This window comes from Hyperoodon ampullatus (assembly GCF_949752795.1).
Source record: "Hyperoodon ampullatus genome assembly, chromosome: 17".
NCBI classification, from domain to species: Eukaryota; Metazoa; Chordata; class Mammalia; order Artiodactyla; family Ziphiidae; genus Hyperoodon; species Hyperoodon ampullatus.
In genome coordinates, this window is record NC_136930.1 from 17,163,875 (window position 1) to 17,184,937 (window position 21,063).

Below are 21,063 nucleotides of genomic sequence, written 5' to 3' on the forward strand. Positions count from 1 at the left end.
CTGGCGGTCCTTCCTATCAGCAGAGATTTCCCTTATTTGTAAAAAAGCATTTATTTGTCTTCTCAGTAATCTCCCTAGGCAACTATAAGAAACAGGCTGCCACATGCAGCAGTGACCCACCTGAGCCGACTTTTCTGGAATAGGTTCATTCTGCAGTGCTTGAAGGGCTTTCATTGCGGCATTGTGTCTAGCAGCTTGTCGAGTCTTTCCTTCCCCAAAAAATTCATTATTTCCTACTGTCAGCTGAACATAAAAGATCTTGGGCATTGGGCAATGATACCTAAAGTAAGAAAATAAAAATATTACTGTTAGCTCAATAAAATCACTCTATAGGGACTTCCCTGGTGGCTCAGTGGTTAAGAATCCACCTGCCAATGCGGGGGACATGGGTTCAATTCCTGGTCCAGGAAGATCGCACATGCTGTGGAGCAACTAAGCCCATGCGCCACAACTGCTGAGCCCGCACTCTAGGGCCCGCGAGCCACAACTACTGCTGCACGCCTAGAGCCCGTGCTCGGCAAGAAGAGAAGCCACCGCGATGAGAAGCCCGCGCACCACAACGAAGAGTAGCCCCTGCTCAACGCAACTAGAGAAAGCCTGTGCACAGCAACAAAGCCCCAACGCAGCCAAAAAAAAAAAAAAAAATCACTCTATAATCATTAATAAGATTTATTTTCTTTAAAATGACACCAACCATATAATGCACTATACCCTCTTATTAACCCCAATAAAATTTTTTTTGTTCGTTTATTTACTTATTTGGTTGCTCAGGGTCTTAGTTGCAGCAGGCGGACTCCTCAGTTGTGGCTGGTAGGCTCCTTAGCTGCGGCATGCATGTGGGATCTAGTTCCCTGATCAGGGATCGAACCCGGGCCCCCTGCATTGGGAGCTCAGAGTCTTAACCACTGCGCCACCAGGGAAGTCCCCCCAATAAAGTTTTAACCTCACGAATGTATTTATAAAAGATAAAATGTGAGTCAATATATCTATCAATAATAAAGAATGTATGCTGATCTCCATGAAAAACATATTTTAGAAAAGAACACTGAACATAAATATTGTAAAAATTATTTAATTATATCACAGAAGACTTCCTGGCAAGAAGTTTTCAGTCACATTTTGACAGAAGTCAGCCAAATGGTCTGGTGCTGAAGGACTGGGACCTGCCACAGAGGTGAGAGACAAGCAAGACCATTTACGTGACAACACGCAGGCTACTGTGCTTTTAGCAGAAGATAATCATGATTAGACATGGGAAGAACAGTAGTAGGATGGAGCTACTACTGCAAAGTAATAAGTACTTTGCAAAAGTAATAAGGAGATAGATTCAACATAAGAAAGAATGGAGAGTTTAAGCCAATTCTTAAGCAGAAAGAATCACAATAAAACGTATTTAAGGTGAAAAGTTTTAGCAGGTTTGTGTTTAATGAGACTGAGGTAAGGATGCATGACTACAAAGCTGCAATGATGCAGACATGAGGGGACAAAGGGGGCTGTAAGAAGAAAGAACAAACTTAGAAGAAATTAACAGGATATGCAATAAAATCCACTAATTTAACAATTATTTATGGAGCACCTTCTTATGATGGGGGAATATCACAGTGAACAAAAACACACATTAGAGTGGAGAAGACAGACAATAAATAAGATAAATATGTAGAATATCTAGTATGTTAGAACTACATGTTGAATAGAAAAAGAAGGAAAGGTTCAGAAATGTCAGGTGGGGTGGCACAGGGAGGGGGGGTTAGATAGAGTGGCCAGTGAGTGTCTCATTGAGAAGATGACAATTGTGTAAAGGCCTGGCATAAATGAGGAAGGAAACCACACAGATACGTGTTCAAGTAATTCAGAGGATTCCCACCTGGTTAGCATCAAGGGAGTAAAGGAAGGAAAGCTAAGAGGTGGGAAGAGGTGGCCAGATTCCATAGGGCCTTCCTTAGAAATCACTGTAAGGATCTGACTTTTACCCGGAGTGAAATGGCCAGATTTTAAAGAGAGAAGCAACATAATCTGACTTCCATTGATTGGAAGGATCGTCTGACTATTATGTTGAAAACAGACTGCAGGGGAATGATGACAGGAGCAAGATCTGTCAAGAGGCTACCGCAATGATACAGAAACCTGAACTAGAGTAGCAGCTTTGGAAGCAATGAGAAGTACTTGGATTCTGGATGAATTTCAAAAGTAGAGAAGATGGGTTTACCCAAGGACTAGCCATGGAATAGGAGACAGGCGTCGAGGAAGACCCCAGGGTTTCTGACATGAGCAGCTAGAAGATGGAGCACCCATGCATTGAGTTGGTGAAGACGGCAGAAGCAATGGGTTTGTTAGGATCAACAGCTCTGGGCGGAGATGTTCAATTATTCAGTCTGTTAGACATCCGGATGAAGAGGTCAAAGAGACAGTCAGATTTATAAGTCTGGACTCCAGGAAAGAGGTCCAAGGTGGAGATAGAATTGGGGTATCATCAATATGTAGGTGAAATTTAAAGCCACAGGACAGTGAGAACTCTGTGGGAGGGTGTGACTGACAGGAGGAAAACCAAGCAAGCAGAGTGCCCTTCCTGAAAGCCAAATGGGAGAAGTCTATCTAGCAGGAGGGAGGAGTCAGTCGTGTCAAATGCTGCTCACACGTCCAGTGAAATGACGACTGAGAACTGTGACCACTGGGCTGGGCAAGTTAGCAAAACTAACAGATTCGATTTTGATGGAATGTTGGGTATATAACTGCAACACTAAAAAATTAAGTTAAAAATCACTCCTGTGCTGCAAAGTGTCTCTCTTTTCAAGCAAAGAGAAGCCAATCGAGGTCTTATTAAAGTTGTAGATGATTATTGGACATCCAAGTGGGAGAGCTCTGTATTCAACCTGAGATAAACTGCATGGAGCCCACTCTATAAGAATTCACAGGCAGATGGGACTAATCAGTGAAGGTTTACTGAAGGTGAACAACTAGAAATGTACATCGGTACTGAAGATGCAGATTTGGGAGGTAATAATTGAAACCATGTTCAGTGGATAAGCACCTGGAAAGGGTAAGTGTAAAAGAACCAAAAAAGACAGCCTAAGGCTGGGATCTGACTAATGCCCATGATCAAAAGGCAGGGGAAATAATAGACAGCAGCGAAGGAGATGAAAGAGGGTCAGAGTTAGAAAAGAAATTATAACACAATGTCAGGGGAAGGGATAATCAACAATGTCAAATGTTGTGGAGAAATCCAGAGTGAGTATGAAAAAAAAGAAAAAAGAAAAAGTCACTGTTTTAAATTTTTTAAGTCAATTTTCTTGGCCCACAGTTTTCTATTAAGATAAAGTACTTTAAATGTGTTTTTACTGCATGTCATATGTTCTCATTTTTAATTGGGAAATATAAAAAAGTTAAAGGAAGAAAAAAAATCACTTATAGTAAAAGATACTTTTAACACGCAGAGACTAAAAAGCATTAAAACCACAATCTTTTTTGCTCTTTGACTGCAGTAACTAGTGATGCACTGAAGTACGCAATTTCCTATTACCTATTTTATTTTAGATCCCTTTAATGCAGAAATTTTGACAGACTAATATCATCAATGCAGGTTATTTTCATTTTGTTTCCCACAAAATTCAGTTTTCCCACCTCCACAGAACTTTATGCCTATTTTTAACTGGTTTCACTATAAAACTTCAAAACAAACAACCTGAAATCAGAAATTTACTTCTGGACTGAGATCCTACATGGCAAGCTTTCCCCACAGAGCAAATGTTTACAATTAATTATACACTTCTGAAAATAGAGGTCCACAACTGGAATGCTAACAGACCTTTAACTATGGTGGAGGGAGTGGGCGCCACTATAATCACTAAGGCCTGCTGACAATTACAAAACTCATTTCGGTTTGCCACAGAGACAAACAAAATTTCTGTTCATTATAACTTTACTGGAATATGATGTCATAACACATAACCATACTGAAACAATCTGCTGATTTTCAGACCAAAATATTAATTGCACACTAAAGGGCCCTTGGGGCCTCTTCCTTTTTGGGCATCAAATATGGCTCTATGTATGTGCATGTGCCTGATGTGGATACATATGTACATATATATTATACTGTACAAATATCAGAGGGAGAATTAGGTATGTTGTATTTTTAACATAAAAAGTAAAATATTCTAGCACTAACAGCAGGAAATACCAAGACCTGACGCCTGACTTGTTTCATTCCAGTTTCATTCCATCCTCTTACTTAACAATGATTCTTAATAATCTACCCCACGTGGTTTGAATACCTTATATATCACATCTCCTCATATCATCATGACAATTAGATTAACCAGAGCACTCTCATTAATGGCTCCCAGATTGAATTACAGGAGAGAAGATGAAGAACTCTTTTCGTGTTAGGTCCTGGTCTCTAAGTATTCATGTCCCTTGGTAAAGAAGCTCAAAGTTTACTAACTTCAAAGGTTGATATGCTCTATTTAATGGAGTTCCTTTTTCTATTTTTATTTATTTCTATTTTTATTTATTTATTTCTGGTAAAGTGCTTCTAATAAGTGATGCACTTATTTCTACAAATTAGCACATACATACTTCCCTAATCTTACACTGCTGTTCTTGAATGATTTTCCTCAATTAGAATTTTATGATCAGTGCTTAGATCCCTACCTTTTACTGTTAAAAGATGAGCCATGAAAACTCACCCATCCAGGCTATTAAAGTTTCAAGGTCAAACGGCTTCTACCCTCAGCCTCCAAAGTATATTTTATAAAGTGTGATCCCGTTTTCGTAGGAATCATCTCTAGGGCCTGTTACAAATGCAGATTCCTGTGTTCTAACCCTGACCTGCTGAATCAGCCTCTGAGGATGGAACAAGAGTCTTCAGTTGCACAGGTTTTACTGGTGGGTCTGCACATTAAAGGCTGAGACACCTGCTCCTCAGGTCAGCACAGCCTACAATGTGGCTGATGCGACTTGATGACTGTTTCACACCCCATGCAAGCAAAGGACTGCACACATTCCTTATAGCACCACGGTTAAGTTTCTTACATCTCTTTCTCATTTCATCCTCGTGGCAGCCTGGTGAGACACATGTCCCCATGGTCACCTTGAGATGTAGCAAATCTCCCCAACAAAGTTGCTGGGGGTCAAACTCAGGTCTGCCTAACTTCAGAGCTTAGGAAACTCTTAAGTAGTTTCCTGAAAATCTGCTTTATCTTCTTCTATTTTTCTTCATAAACGTTTATTAAACTAGTTATGTCCTTGGCGGGCCAGAGAAGCTAATGCAAGGGTTCTTTCTAACCTAATAAGGTCCACGAACAGACTTCAGAGGTGCCTTACCGAGTAGGTGCTGAACAAACAGACCTCCACAGTGAAACTCCATGTCTTTAGGGTACGTCAAGCCAAGCGGGGACAAAAACAGGCAGGAGCACAAGGTCAGAAAAATGGCTCATGTGCCACACTGCGTAACAGTGCAAGTTTTATAAAGGCTGCTTGTTAAGACCGCTTTTTTTCCCCATTCCTCTTTGCCCTCTGTCCACCGGAAGTTTTACAAAAAAAAACACAAAATTTCAAATAAAAGCTTCCCTTTCTTTAGATCTCAAAAAAGTCTTTAGATGTGGCCTGTCTTCAAGACTTCACAAGTCACCTCAAGAATAAAGAAAGAATGACATTTGGCTCCTTTGAATTAATACCTGACATTCCTTATACAATTTCGCTTTGGTTTTTGAGCAAAGGGAAGATTTTACATTCTTACATAGTATTCCTACAAGAATATGGGTATTCTTATTCTTATATTTGACTGTCAGTTATAACAACTTTCTATACCATAGATCCTTGCCATCCTCCCTAAATCGACCTCATTAATGCCCTCTGTGTGGACTCATTTTGTGTTTATCTTTCTAAACAACTAAAATCCTCCCTACCATTCTGTGACTGCCTTCTCCATCATCTCCACTTTCCTAAGTATCATTTTTACAAGGTGAGAAAGACATATTCCAAATAACATTTGAACTTTTAAAAATTGAAAAATAATTGCCTCATTTTATTTGATAGCATTATCATAAATCTCAGCCCAGCTTAAGCGTTCATGTCTCCTCTACAGGTTTATGTCTTAAATATATGAACATGTTATCTTCTGATCTAATAAGGAGAGGCTTTGGATTTCTGTGTTTACTTCTAACCTTGACTGAAAACAGAAATGTCACTTAATCTTTCTATCTCAGTTTACTTATCTGTAAAATATTTGCAGAATTTATGTTTAAAGAACTATAAAGGCCAAAACTTAGAATTCAAATGCCCTGCTGATTATTTTGACTCTTTGTACACGTTTTGGCACAGCTAAGCATTCTTCTTCTTGCTATTGAAAAATAATAGGTTTTATCATAAAGCTATAAAATAGTCTTTGGCACATTTTCAAGCTTGTATGTATATAAAACGCCTAGATAGGAGAGAGTTCTTTCTCTATTCACATCTATAAATTTTGAAGATATATCTTTTATGGGATCTGAACGTTTAGTCTTGAGAAATTTCAAAAACTAGGATCTATCAGAAAAGATTCACAGGACGGCTGAAAATAAGCTTTAAAAGAGATGTAAGCATATGCTATTCTATTTGTAGAATTATAATTATGTTTAAAATGCATAAGGGAAAATATAGAAAGATATGCACTAAAAGCTGGGATAGGGTGTTTGGAAGTGATGGAATTATAAACGATATATTCTTTCATAATTTCAAAATTTTAAAATAATATGGTTATACTGGTATATAAACAAAAGGAAATATTTTATTGATAAGTCTAGTCCCTGTCCAAACAAAAGTAAACCTGTGCTCAAAATGTAAATTTGATGAATTAGTGGAATGACTTGTGGAATATAGACTATGAGCCACAAGAGTCAATAATTTGTACCGTGTCACTGACGCCAGTATCACAACAGGACTGTGGAAATCAGAGCACCACTTTATACACACACAGTTACCACCCTCAGTCCCAAACTTGGATCCAGCATAAAACTATTCTTGCCCCTTCCCTAAATGGGTATCTAGATAAATCATCATCACCACCATCACCATCGTCATGACGACAGCCAACACAAAGAACTCACCACGTGCCAGCCACTATCTGAAGCTCTGTGCCCACTCATCTCTTTCAGTCACGGTAACAACCTCAACTTCACTTTACACGCATGGCAATGAGGAACAGAGATGTTCACTTATTTGTCCAAGGCCACCCCACTTGAGCCAGCGTCTGAACCAAACAGTCTCACTCCAGAGGCTATGGGTTGAACCTCTAAACTAGGCTGCGTCTGAATGAACTGGATAAATGAGCACTTTAAGCTGCAGAGCTGCTAACTGTAAACTTTGGAGAGGTCATGGTAGACTTGGAACGTCAAGGCAATGTAAGCCAAACTTAGATCAGCGGTGACATCAGCTCCAAAGGGAAAGCTGGGGCACTGTAAGCCCAGGAGACCGAGATGTTGGCAGCACCCCTGCTCTCTCTCACACTCTGCCTCCTCTAGTAACCCGCCTTTCGGGAACCCGTGCTTAAACGCTAACGTTCCCATGAGGGAACTGCAAGTCAAAACCACAATGACACACCACTGCACACCCACCAGGATGCTTACAGTTGTGCAGCCACTGCTGTTCCTTAAAAGTTAAACACACAATTACCATTTGACCCAGCAATTCACTCCCAGGTATATAAAACTGAAGAGAAAGTTTTAAAGGTGTGTAAACAAAAATGGGCACACAAATGTTCACAGCAGCATTATTCATAACAGCCATAAAGGAGAAATAACCCAAAGGGCCACCCAACTGATGAATCAAGAGACAAAATGTAGTATATCCAAACAATGGAGTACTGAAGAGCCATACAAAGGAATGAAGCACTGATACATGACACAATGTGCGCGAACTCTGAAAACATTACACTAAGTGAAAGCTAGACACAAAGTCTACACGTTGTATGATTGCATTCAGATGAAATGTCCGGAATAGGCAACTCCACCAGACAGAAAGTAGATTAGTGGTTGCCAGGGGCTGGGAAGAGGGAAAGTGGGGAGTAACTGTTCAGGGGTAGGGGGATTCTTATGGGCGTGATGAAATGTTCTGGAATTAGATAGTGGTGATGGTTGTACAACACTGTGAATGCAGTAATTCAGTGTACTGAACTGTACACTTTAAAGTAGTTAAAATGGTGAATTTTATGTGACTGTTTTACCTCAATAAAAACCAATTTAAAAAAAAAAATGTTCATACTCCCTAAGGTTCAAACTTCTGTTTCTCATAGACAAGACAGTCTTCCTAGGTGATGTCACCTGTTCCTATTTACATTCTTGGCAGACTCCCAGAAATTAGCCTGCCAAGTTGGGGGAGTGCAAGGGAGAGGGAATAAAAGTCACCTCTCCCTTCTGAACGCTCAGAAATTAATAACCTGGTCTTCTTCCTGCCCTTGTTTGATTGCCAGGGGTGGGGGTTGGTGGGCATATGTGGATTAAATTATGTATTCAAAAAATATTTATTAAGGATCTAATTCATGCCAGGGACTGCTTTAATCCCTAGGGATGGTAGACAGGCCTCAGGAGACAATCAATCAACCAATCAATCAAATAGTATCAACTAGTAAGATGGGCTAGGAAGAAAAGTAAAGCAGAACAGAGAACCTCTTTTAGGATGTGACATTTGAATAAAGAGTTGGTTGGAGTAAGAATTCTAGGTATGGGGATGCCTGGAGGAAAAAGTGCTCCTAGCAAATGAGACAGCAAGTGCAAAGGCCCTGGGGTGGTAACATATGGGGCATTTTTTGAGAAACTGCAAGTGTTCTTATACCTGGAAGAAGTGAGTCGAGGGGTGAGTGGCAGGAAACTAGTCACAACTTAATTCCACATGTGATGGAAGCCATCGGAGGTTTTTAAGCAGGGAAGTGACACAGTCGGACTTATTACTTAAAAGTCTCTCACTGCTGTTTGCCCAAAGAAAGTCAAGAAGAGAGGGGCTGGCAGACCACTGCATAGTCTAGACAAGTCATCTGTGAACACAGGAAACTGAATTGCCCAGAAGAATACCGGGGATTGCCGGCAGTGCTGAAAGCCACCTAAGGGTTGCGTTCATTATTTCAAGATGGGACTGGTCAGCACAGTTATGTTTTTCTGTAGCTTCCTGGGTACAAGTACAGAGTCAGAAGAGCTGGACTTAACCAGTTACAGTTCTGCTAAGGATCAGTGATCATTCAAGCAGGGAAGCACTGGAAAGCACAGGAATTAAGTGACTGACTACAGGACTGGTGAGAAAAGAGTGATAAACTCCGGGGAAAGGCAGCCCTGCAGAACTTGGCAAGTTAGTAAAGGCTGCAACCGCCCTGAACCTCTGCTCGGTGTTTTTCCCTAAGCACAGGTAGCAGAGGACACCCCCTATTTCCTGCCATCCCACTGGAGGGCGGGCGTGTAGCTGGAGCGGCCAGGCGTGCCTCTCACGTGGTGGCCGATGCCCAGTGCTAGAACTTGTGGCAGTAAAGCAGGGTCCCCGGCAGAGGCAGCTGGGGGCTCTCTTGCCAGAGTGTGCCACTGCTGTGTCCCCCCAGGTACTGCAGCACACCGTCTGAGACAGGTAAATGGCTGGCACCACAGGCAGCCAAGTGAGGAGTGACGGTACAGGAACAGGGGTGGGGTCCTCAGGGCAGCATTTCTCAGAGTGTGGGTCCCACACAAAAACCATCAGAGTCCTCCTGGAGGGGGCTAGGAACACCTGTGGAAACGCAGAGTCAAGGCTGACAACCAGACTCTCTGGGCGAGTCCAGGAATCAACATGATTACCAAACAGCCTTGGTGATCTTTACGGATGCTGAAGACAGAGAGCACCTCCTTACAGGGGTCTCCTTCCCTTCCCTTGCTTGTGAATACGAGGACTTTGCATTCCTGAATGTTAACTTGGTCCCATCTCCCTTACTGAATTCTCCTGCCTGCCTCTAACAAATTTTTAGTTCTCTTGCAATTTTCCAGATAATCACAACTGATGCGCAAAAAAATGATACTTCTTCCTATTTCTTTCCACATTTCATTCCTTTTATTTTCCCTAATTGCGTGGGTTCATACCTCCAACTGAATACCAAACAGCAGTTGATAACGGATGGTCCTGTTTTTTACTCTAATGGGAATGTGGCTAGTGTGTTCTCATTAAGCATAACGCTGGCTGTTGAGGTGGGTTAAGATGGGATGGGATGGGACTTCCCTGGCGGTCCAGTGGGTAAGACTCCACGCTTCCACTGCAGGGGACGTGGGTCCGATCCCTGGTCGGGGAACTAAGATCCCGCATGCCTCGTGGTGCGGTCAAAAAAAAAAAAAAAGATGGGATGGTTGTGTGTGTGTGTGAGAGAGACAGGGAGAGAGTATGTGTGGGTGCATCTACAGAGTACACAGTTTACAGTGTTAAAGTAATATTCAGTTATTCATAATGTATTGGATTTTCTAAGTTGAGAATGGATTTTTTATGTCTTTTCAGCGTCTGGGTAGTTGACAATTTTTACTTTTCATCTCTTAATAAGGTGAATTTTATTAACGTATTTTCTAATCGTGAAACAATTTTACATTCCTAGGATAAATCCCACTTGGTTATGGTGGTTCTTCTTTCAATGTACCGCCAAATTCTGTCTGCCAATATTTCAATTAAGATTTTTCCATTGATATTCTACAAATAATACTGATTTGAAGCTCTATCCTTTGTTGTTATCTGAAACTCGCATTGCTGAGCTAGACACCAAGGTTATTTTTGGTTGCCCAGAATAATCCGTTTCCAGTTTTCCAAAGGTTCAGTAAGATTCCTCCGTGAAACCAGCGAGGTCAGGTGCTTTTCTTTCAGGGTGCTGGGCGAGGGGTGGCAGTTAGCTATTCCATTACTTATCCTTTTACATCTAGAGCAACTGGTTCTTTATTTTCTCCTTTTGAGGTCAGTTTTGATCATTTCTATTTTCCTACAAAAGCATCCCATCCATCCAAGGTTCTGAAATCGTTTTCCATGAGTTGAACAAAGTAGTCCTTTATGAGAATTTTCATTTCTTGTGCATCTGCAGTGTTCCCCCATCTCAGACCATGTTTTGCACATCTGTGCTTTAAACTCAGAATTGCTTGCCTTGATTAGGCTACATATTTAAATATTTTATTGGTTCTAAGAACAAGATATTGGATTCTGCATTTTTTTCTATTATTCTTCTGTTTTCTAATTAATCTATTTCTACATTCATTTTCCTTCCTCAGACTTTAGTCATTCCTTTTCTAACTTCTCACAGTGGATATATAATTAATTTGCAAGGTATCTATGAACATAGCTATAAGGTTAATGAACCTGCCTTCTCATAGGCTTTATGTTGTCTGAACTATCCTGTCTTCAAGAGGGAAAAACACTATACAGTGTTTCCTAAGTATTTTTGGTAATGAAACCCCCTTTTTAGCCAACTAGCATGTGTATTCTACAAAACACACCTGGAGACATGCTGCCTTAGTTAAGAGTCTGTGTATTCCCACAGGTTATTGTTTAATCTGCTAAAAGCTTTTTATCTTGAATATAATAAAGATTACTTAACATTTTACGAAATACAATTAAAAATGTTTATCAAGTACATTTACAAGCTTGATAAACTTAAATAAACACTCAGAGAGTGAACAGAGGAAAAGATCTTTAGATTACATTAAGATCAATTGGATTTAAGCTCCATCTACTCAATCCATAAGCTCTTTGGGTAAGAGGACTTATTTTCTCTAAGACTCATCAGTAATATGAAAGATTTTGTCTGTATCAACTTTCTCAAACTGATTCAAGTGGCAAATAAGGGGGAAATTATAGTATTTTTCATGAAATATCATAACATATCTGTGTATTTACTTAGGAGCAATTTTCAAATATATATGTGTATGTGCACTTGGAGTGAACTTTGCACTTCAAAAGCTTTTATAAAATGTTTTAAAGGAATACAATTTAAAATTTTAATACGTACTCACTAAATACTGCATGCTAGTAGTCTAACAGCAGATCCTTAGCTTAAGAAAATTATGGAAAATAGGGCTTATTTTTTCTTTGAGTTGTAAGAAGATTCTCATTATTCAATTCCATCAACAGATCATCTTTGATTAAGAGCTGTCTGAAAATGTTCTTTCAAGACCACTGGTGAAGAAAATCTCTCAAATCCTTCCCAGCAACAAAATGGTTCCTGAGACTGGTTCTAGAAAATATTTTAAATGTTTCTGTTTCTTCATTAGCTTAAGCCCCAAAGTAGATGGTTTTGAGAAGTTTGAATTTTTATAAAAATACAAACATAACAAATCATAATTTTAGAAGGGGTTTCACACCCTTTGTGGATAAACTAATTTTGTAATGTCTAGAATAAGGGATTCAAATGCATGATAGAGTTTGCACCGGAATCTTCCAAGAGCTTTAGAAATTGTTTGCTTTGTTACAATGTTCAACCCAGACATCTACTCTAGTGCCTTTGCTGATCAGAATTAACTATCAACTTTGGATGCTTGCCCACTTCAAATACTCCCAGAAGCAACATGGAGACATTACATCAGCAGTATTGCAGAAAGATTAATGTGCTTTGTTTGGAGATGCAAACAGTAATTATACGCACTGCATACTTCTAGTACTTTATCTTTTTTACCCAAATCTAAGTGAATCTAGTTGTACATTTGTATATAGTTTAATGACAAAAATAATGTGTAGTTAACAGATATTCACTGGAATATAAAAAATTTACTTGGTATTTTCCCAGCTAATTGTTTTTACAGCTTGACTTCACTTATGCATTAGCTATATTCATAAAAAGGTTTACATAAAGCAAATATTTTCATACTAAATCCCATTTTCCACTGTTGCCCGGTATTAAATCTTGAGCTGTATTTCTACAGGAAAATGTTGGCTCCAACACATAAAAATTATAATTAAACATCTAAAGATGTATGCCAAGAAATAGGTACATTTTATCAAGTATTTTATAAAGTACATTTTATCCTCTCACCTGCAATAAAGATTAATCAAGTGAATAACTGTTCTGTTTCATATTCCCACGATCGCTAGAAGAGCATATACATTAAAGCTCCACCAACAACAACAAATGCGGAGTTTGGGTGACTTCATAGCAACTGAAAGTAGAAATATAATTTATTAGCTGAAATTGCCACATGAAGGTATGCTGTCAGGTAGATTCAGGCAATGCAAGTAGTCTCAGATTATTGATAATAATCATTGAAAAGTCTTAGAAATTTCTTCTGGTAATTGGTAATACACTTGGCATTTTATCATAATCCATACCAGATGATTTACTGGAATTATACCGATCGTTGGAGCCAATAGCACCCTCTAACTCAAAGATTACTTTTCAAAGAAATGGAAAAAAAGGACTTTCTCAACTACCTGGATCCTTTTACAGTATAAAAAGTGTAAAAAGCACCTTTTGCTAAAATAGAAGAGTACCTGGGACCTTTAGAAAACTCTCCTACTTTTAACTACAAATCCTTTGAGGTAATGCTAAGCAATTGAATTTTCAGCCATTTCAAATTAACTGTTTAATTTTTCTGCACAAATCCTCCCAGGAATACTACGTGGAATGCAGTTATCTATGCTCTCGTTCCCCGTATCGCTGCAGATGATCTCGGTATGCTTTTCATCAGTAAGTAGTATGAGTTGTGCCTTATTCCAGGATGTGCACTAAGCTGAGAATCATCAAATCTTCTTCATCTCTGCCATGAACCCTGAGGCAAAAACATGGCATGGCAACAAATCAGACGATATTGGTAAAGCTGTGACACTGATATTCAGTCTGACTACCACACACAGGAAAAGGCTAATACTCAGAACTTTACAAGGCTAACAGTTCCAATCTCTGATTATGATGGTTTATTCCTGTTCACAATATGGATAAGAAATTGCATTTCAGTCATGCTGCAAATTCTCTTCTGTGGGCAAAGTAGCTTTTGAGGTTATTGTTGAAGAAGTGTGCCATGATATCCTAATATTCCAAAAGAGGCGATGTTTACCTGAGTTAGCATAATGCAGCAGAAAATGCGTGAGCTTTGAAGAACCCAGTCCTGGGTTGGAGGGCCAGCTTGGTCCTCTACTGGCCTGTAACCCTGGGCAAGTTACACTCTGTGCCAGAACATAGTAGGAAACTATAGTTGTTTGTCCTTCTTCTTTCTTGGCAACTAACCCAACATCCTTCTTAGATATTCCACAGTGTTGCTATGATACTTCAGCCCCTCTCGTGTATTTTTTTTTTATTCCCCGTAAATAACCTAGGGGCCTTGCCACCAGCTCCACGTTACTATGTCTGCTGCGGAAGGCCCAGGAAGGGCCGCAGTGATGCTGGCGGGCCTCTAGGCTTCCACTTCACGTGCTGGATGGCACCCCTGTCAGGGCTCCCAGCATACCGGGGAGAGGAGCATCCCGTGTCTCCCTAGGAACACTGCCCACTGGTGCATCAGTCATTCGAGATGCCAATGCGCTTCAAAATATCAGAAGACACACTGACATGTCCAGAGATTATGAAAATCAGGAAAAACCAACTAAATAAATATTCCGATGAATCTAATGTAAAATAATGAATATTACTTTTACTACAACTTTTAAAATTCTCTGTTTTACGTCTTAAGGGACATCTATTTACATGTTTGGGTTATTGTTCTATCCATATAAACTATTACGTGACCTGTCAGTCAACCACAGTGTAGGAGTCTAGTAACTCATTTATCTTTGAAGAAGTGCATCTTGACCAGAGACTGTGAGAATGCCAACAAATAATGAGAAAATAAAGAAAGTGAGTGGGTCAAGGCTCTGATAACTGAAGCCAAGAAAAAGCCTGGGAAATGAATGAGTAATAAGCTCCCAGGAAACCTGAACTGAGAAAAGCAGTAAGCCATCATGAGAATAATACCTGGGATAATTAAATATATAGTCCAAACAGTAGCCTAAGATCCTAAACCTGACCCAGAGGTAAAAGAGAACAGCTAAACAGGTGAAGGTGCTCATTTTCATCTCGATGAGGGAGACAAGGGATGAGGAAAAGAGAGGAAAAAAAGCACGCAATCAGGGACAACCCTGGTGGCGCAGTGGTTAAGAACCCGCCTGCCAATGCAGGGGACACGGGTTCGAGCCCTGGTCCGGGAAGACCCCACATGCTGGGGAGCAACTAAGCCCATGCGCCACAACTAATGAGCCTGCGCTCTAGAGCCGGCGACCCACAACTACTGAAGCCCACGTGCCTAGAGCCCGTGCTCGGCAACAAGAGAAGTCACTGCAATGAGAAGCCCGCGCACCGCAACGAACAGTAGCCCCCACTCGCCACAACCAGAGAAAAGCCCACGTGCAGCAATGAAGACCCAATGCAGCCATAAATAAATAAATAAATTTATAGGAAAAGAAAAAGCACACAAGCAATGAGAGTGGAAAATACCTGATGATATTAGGTATAATATCAGTTTATTATATTCCATTAGAAATACAGACAATTGAAACTCAACATAAAAAACATTGGATTTAGGAAAGACCAGAACATAAGATAGTTTTATTTTCATTTTAAAATGTGACATGTAGACAACTAAACAGTTCAATACAGTAAAAAATGTCTTGCTGCCTTTACTGATTTGGAGAAAACCTTCCATATGTTCTTAAAAACACAGGATGTCAAGCAAAACCAATGGGTCATTCAAACCCCAGTGTGTATAAGGTTCCAGAAGTATGTGAGGAAGCAACATAGAGAATTCTGAAAATCTCAGACCTACATAGGAGTAAAATAAGAATGCATCTTGAGCAAATTCTATTTATTTTTGTTATTCTCTTTTACTTACTTTTATTATTCTCCTGAAAAGTTCACTCAGGAGGACAAAAGAAAGGCTCGCAAAAAAGACAACAGTCTTATTTGCAGAGGGTGACAGTTCTTGTGAGACAAGGAGAGAAATCTACAACGTAATCTGAGATTGTAAAACTGGAAACTCCTAAGCCCTAGAGGCATCAAGACTGACAAGTGCATGAACGCTGTGATCCCCCAGGGAGCGAAATCACCCAGATACCCACGAGAAACCCTGGCCAGAAACTGAATACTGCTGAGCTTGGTGAACTTACAATGAAGTCAACTAGATGAAGAGCTAATGTTATCATCCTGGTTGTCATCTGACTCTTGTTTTATCAAAAATGTAATTCTAATAACATCAAGATAAGTATATTCTTTTACTTCTCAGATTTAAGAAGGCAAGGACTCCCCTGAAATGCTTGTGAACCCTGTAACAGACCGTAAAACTTCTTCAATAAAGGAAATGCTTAGAGTGAACGATTCACATAGTGTTCTGGGGGTGATGTTCTAGGAGGGCTATAAAGGGTGGTTTCTGTTCAGACACAGGGAAAAGGGGAGTCTTATTCACTGTAGTCCTAGTGTCTCGTATCTGGCATGACACCTAGCACTTAAAAGGAGTCTTTGTTAACGGAGTGAGTGATCACAGCTAACGTTTACTGAGCCGTCCACCCTCTGCCAGCATCGTGCATCAGGTAACTCATCTAATCCGCACCACAGCCCTATGAGGTAAATACTATTATCACGTCTATTTTACAGCTGAGGAAACCGAAGAACAGAGAAGCTGAATAACTTGGCCTGGGGGAGCCAGGTTTCAAAGGAAGGCAGGCTGGCTCCGCAGCCCCTTCACCGCTCCACCACACACTGCAGTCCCCCCAGCGGGAGACTGAATGGCTGTGGGCAGCAAACTGGCCTAACAAGGGCCAGGGTCTAAGCTGCGTGGGAGAAAAGCAAATCGGGACCGCAGCCAGCTGAGTTCTAAGTAAAAGAATGCCTGTGGGGTCCGGCTGGGGAAAGCGCCAGGAGTGGATGCACCTGGTTGTGACGGTGGACTCAGTGCTTCCCAACGTTGGGTGTGATCAGTGACCTCGAGGCAGAGGCCTGACACATCGATGAGGACAGGCTGGATCTGCAGTTTTCATCCTGGGCTCTACACGGAAATCACCTGACTTACAAATCAGCAAGAAAAAAGACCAGGAGATCAACAGAAACACAAGCAAAGGTTATAAACTCACTGTTCACAGAAAAGGAAATATAAATAACTCTTACACATGAGAAGATGCTCAACTTTACTGATAAAGTCAAATTAAAATGCCAAAAAGGTATGACTTTTCCCCAAATTAGGTTGGCAAAACCCCCAAAAGATTCAAAAGAGCCTCATTTCTAGTCCGGATGATTGTAATAACCTCCTCCTCTTAGTTGCCAAAGACATCCTTTCAAAACATAAGTCAGGGGCTTCCCTGGTGGCGCAGTGGTTGAGAGTCCGCCTGCCGATGCAGGGGACACAGGTTTGTGCCCCGGTCCGGGAGGATCCCACATGCCGTGGCGCAACTAAGCCCGTGCGCCACAACTACTGAGCCTGTGCTCTAGAGCCCGCGAGCCACAACTACTGAGCCCATGTGCCACAACTACTGAGCCCGCACGCCTAGAGCTGGTGCTCTACAACAAGGGAAGCCACCACAATGAGAAGCCTGCACACCGCAACAGAGTAGTCCCCGCTCGTCTCAACTAGAGAAAGCCCGTGCGCAGCAACGAAGACCCAACGCAGCCAACGATAAATAAATAAATTTATTTTTTAAAAATACAAAAAAATTTTTGAATAATATACACAAAAAAATAACAGCTCTAAGAACCTGCACAATAAGAAATGTTTAAACTGTCCTTGATTCATTTCCCAAACCTATGACTAAAGGAAAACCACTCTCCTCCCTTTTCTTAAATAACAGCTCTTCTGTCTCAAAAGAGACTAGTATTGTAGGTACTGATTTTTTTTTAAAATCACTCTTTGATTAATTGAGCCAACCAAATATAGTAAGAAAACTACTCGGGTCATTTGAAATACTATTTAAGAAAAGACCCAGACCAGTGGTCTGCAACCTTTTTGGCACCAGGGACCGGTTTTGTGGAAGACAATTTTTCCACGGGGCCGGGGGGAATGGTTCAGGCGGTGATACGAGCGATGGGGAGCGACGGGGAGCGGCAGAAGAAACTTCGCTTACTTGCCCGCCGCTCACCTCCTGCTGTGCAGGCCAGTTCCTAACAGGCCACAGACCGGACCGGTACCTCTGACATAGGCCACCCAAGTAACTCTAATTATAACTGCAATTTCACTGGCAGTTTAACAAAGTTGCATCCACTAAAATGCTAAACTTAATATCTTCCAAGATACGCTTAAAAGCAGTCACTGTCCCATGGCTTATTTATTTTAAAGAGTCTTTTTTGGGTATCTCTGACATTCCTGGCCAAACTGAATGAAATTAACTATCTCTGAAAACACAAAAAAACTATTTGTTGAACATACAAATAGTTTCCATTAAAAAGTCACAATATATTTTTTACTTCCTAAAGATTGATATGAATTATAACCATTCTTTTGGTGTAAACATGAAAAAATTAAAGTTTCATATTATTAGAAGGCATCCATCTTGGTGTTGTAGATTAATATATAATCTTTCCATGTGATGATACACTCATTTTACTAGTTCTTTGGGTTCTGGGTTCCTTTGGATTTTTAAATCCACTTGTCAATCTTCTTTAATAGTGTTTTTTACCCAATTTATCTTTGTACCTATACCAACAAAGGAATAAGACCACAATTTGTGAATACTCAATCTGCCACAATCTTCTTTAATCAGGAGATTGTATATAATGTTTCTATGCTATCTGAAGGGAGGACATCATCCTAGTTTCATTTGTGCTAACAAGGAGAATTTATTATGAAAAGATCTGGGAAAGGGATGAGGTGCTAAAATGAAAGACACAGACGCCTACTATATTGAGCTGGTTTTCTTCTTCATAAATGAAGTGTTAATAGTGAGATGTTAAAGACCCACACTTGATACCTATTCTCTACAACCCTCTCAGATGACTCAGAATGAAAATAAGTTTCTGTATTACAACTCAAACTAAAAATTATACTGAAAAGGACATGTTTAAGCACGTTAGAGATATGTACATGTTTCAAGCTGATTCTTAAAAACTTCATGTTTTAGGTAACTTTGAACAAGACAGACATAATTTCATTATTCTTGTTCTGGGTTGATATTGCTTTTGCTTCTCCCAAACCATAAAATTTACAGGAGAAATAAATTCATCTGTAAAAGTGTTCATATATTTGGAAACAAAAATTAAATCAACCGTCTACAGAGCCAAGAAGAGAGTTACCCAACAGAATACATAATAGAAACTTAAAATTATACAAAATTAAACTGGTAGCAACACTTATATCAAAGGGGTGAAGTAGTTTAAGAATATTTACTCTGGGGCTTCCCTGGTGGTGCAGTGGTTGAGAGTCCGCCTGCCGATGCAGGGGACATGGGTTCGTGCCCCGGTCCGGGAAGATCCCACATGCCACGGAGCAGCTGGGCCCGTGAGCCATGGCCGCTGAGCCTGCACATCCAGAGCCTGTGCTCTGCAACGGGAGAGGCCACAACAGTGAGAGGCCCGCGTACCGCAAAAAAAAAAAAAAAAAAAAAAAAAAAAAGAATATTTACTCTGGCTACATTAGGAGGAAAAGTCAATTACTGATTCACCGGGCCAGCGAAATCCAATAAGAATGCTATTCTGCTGCTTATAAGATCATTTGAAATAATAATTTTTTAAAAAGACTTAGTCTATCAATGTCAACTTCAAATATAACAGTTTTTTTCCCATAAACCAAGTAAATGGGGAAAATATAGAATTATTCCAAATTTGTTTATCCTACAAAGAAATATTTTCCAAACCCAAGTGCTTCCTATCACAATATATGACATTATATACTGTTTACTGATCAATAGGAAAAAGGAAAATGTTAATTAAAATTAAAATAAAATATACATCTTCTACCATTAAAAAAAAGAGAAGAATAGAACCAACAGGGTCAAATAAATGCAAACTATTAGAATTGGTTATATATAAAAAATAGTTCCCTATATTTCATATAGTTAGAGTTATAAAATAACCCCATAAAATTTATTACTCATTAATCTAGATCAGGGATCAGCAAACTTCTCCTGCAAAGAGCCAGACAGTAAATATTTCAGGTTTTGCAGTCCATACAGTTTGTATCCACCTACTCAGCACTGTCGTTGGAGTGTGAAAGCAGCCACAGACAACACATCAATGAACGAGCATGGCGGTGATCCAATAAAACTTTATGTATAGTCACTGAAATCTGAATTTCATATAATTTTCACACATCACAAAATATTCTTCTTATTTTTTTCAATAATTTTTAAAAGCACAACCTTAGATTATGGACCATAATAAACAAGCAGCACGCTGGATTTGGCCTATGGGCTAAGGTTTGCCAACCCCTGATCTAGAAATACATGAAAAGTAGGTACTAGTAATAATTTCCAAACATTATTTTTAATAATAGAATATAAATATTGTTGCATTTTTACTCTACCATTATTTTTCCAACATATTAAGTTCTAAAACAGCATTATCTGCCAAAATAATGACTGACCCAAAACTAAGAAAGCTAAAATGAAGAATTCTTAATATTTCAAAGCCACAAAAAAGAACTAACAAAAAAGACAGAAAAGTGTTATTTCATTACACATTCCTAGGTCATAAATTTCACATGGAATTAAACTGATTCTATATAATGTCTGCCCACTGAACTATCATGGAGTTTTAGTTATTTTTATGCCAAATCTAGAATTTCATTCACCCCACATGTAAAACAGTATTAAAATGTGGCCACAAGAATTCTGGCATTTTCATAGTTAATGCTATTCTGTACATTAATAGTGAAATGTCTTAGGAAAAAAAAATCACAGGACACAGTCATGGAAACTGTACTGCAGTTGTAGCTTACCTATAACTAGTTAAGATCTTGAGCAAATCATGTAAGGCAGCATTTCCTGAAGTCTGTTCTGTATCCACAGATGATTCACTAACATAACAGGATCCATGGCCAAATGAGTTTGGGAAATGCTATACATTAGACACGTTTCTAGAAGATTTATAATGTACATAAGCATATCAGAAGCTCTACTCAGTTTGAGCAGTACTTATTAACACCCCCCAAAACTAAAATTCCTTAA

The 21,063-nt window shown here is 39.7% G+C and overlaps 1 protein-coding gene across 2 annotated transcripts in view; it reads right to left on the reverse strand.

Moving 5' to 3' along the window:
- Positions 1–21,063, reverse strand: part of STAU2 (staufen double-stranded RNA binding protein 2) — a gene marked incomplete at its 3' end in the record, with an annotated part of 276,482 nt that overhangs the window by 200,132 nt on the left and 55,287 nt on the right. For both annotated transcript variants that reach the window (XM_079722642.1, XM_079722643.1), the window contains exon 4: positions 121–280. In XM_079722642.1, coding sequence (XP_079578768.1) covers positions 121–280 — 160 coding nt within the window. The remainder of the gene's footprint in view (positions 1–120; positions 281–21,063) is intronic.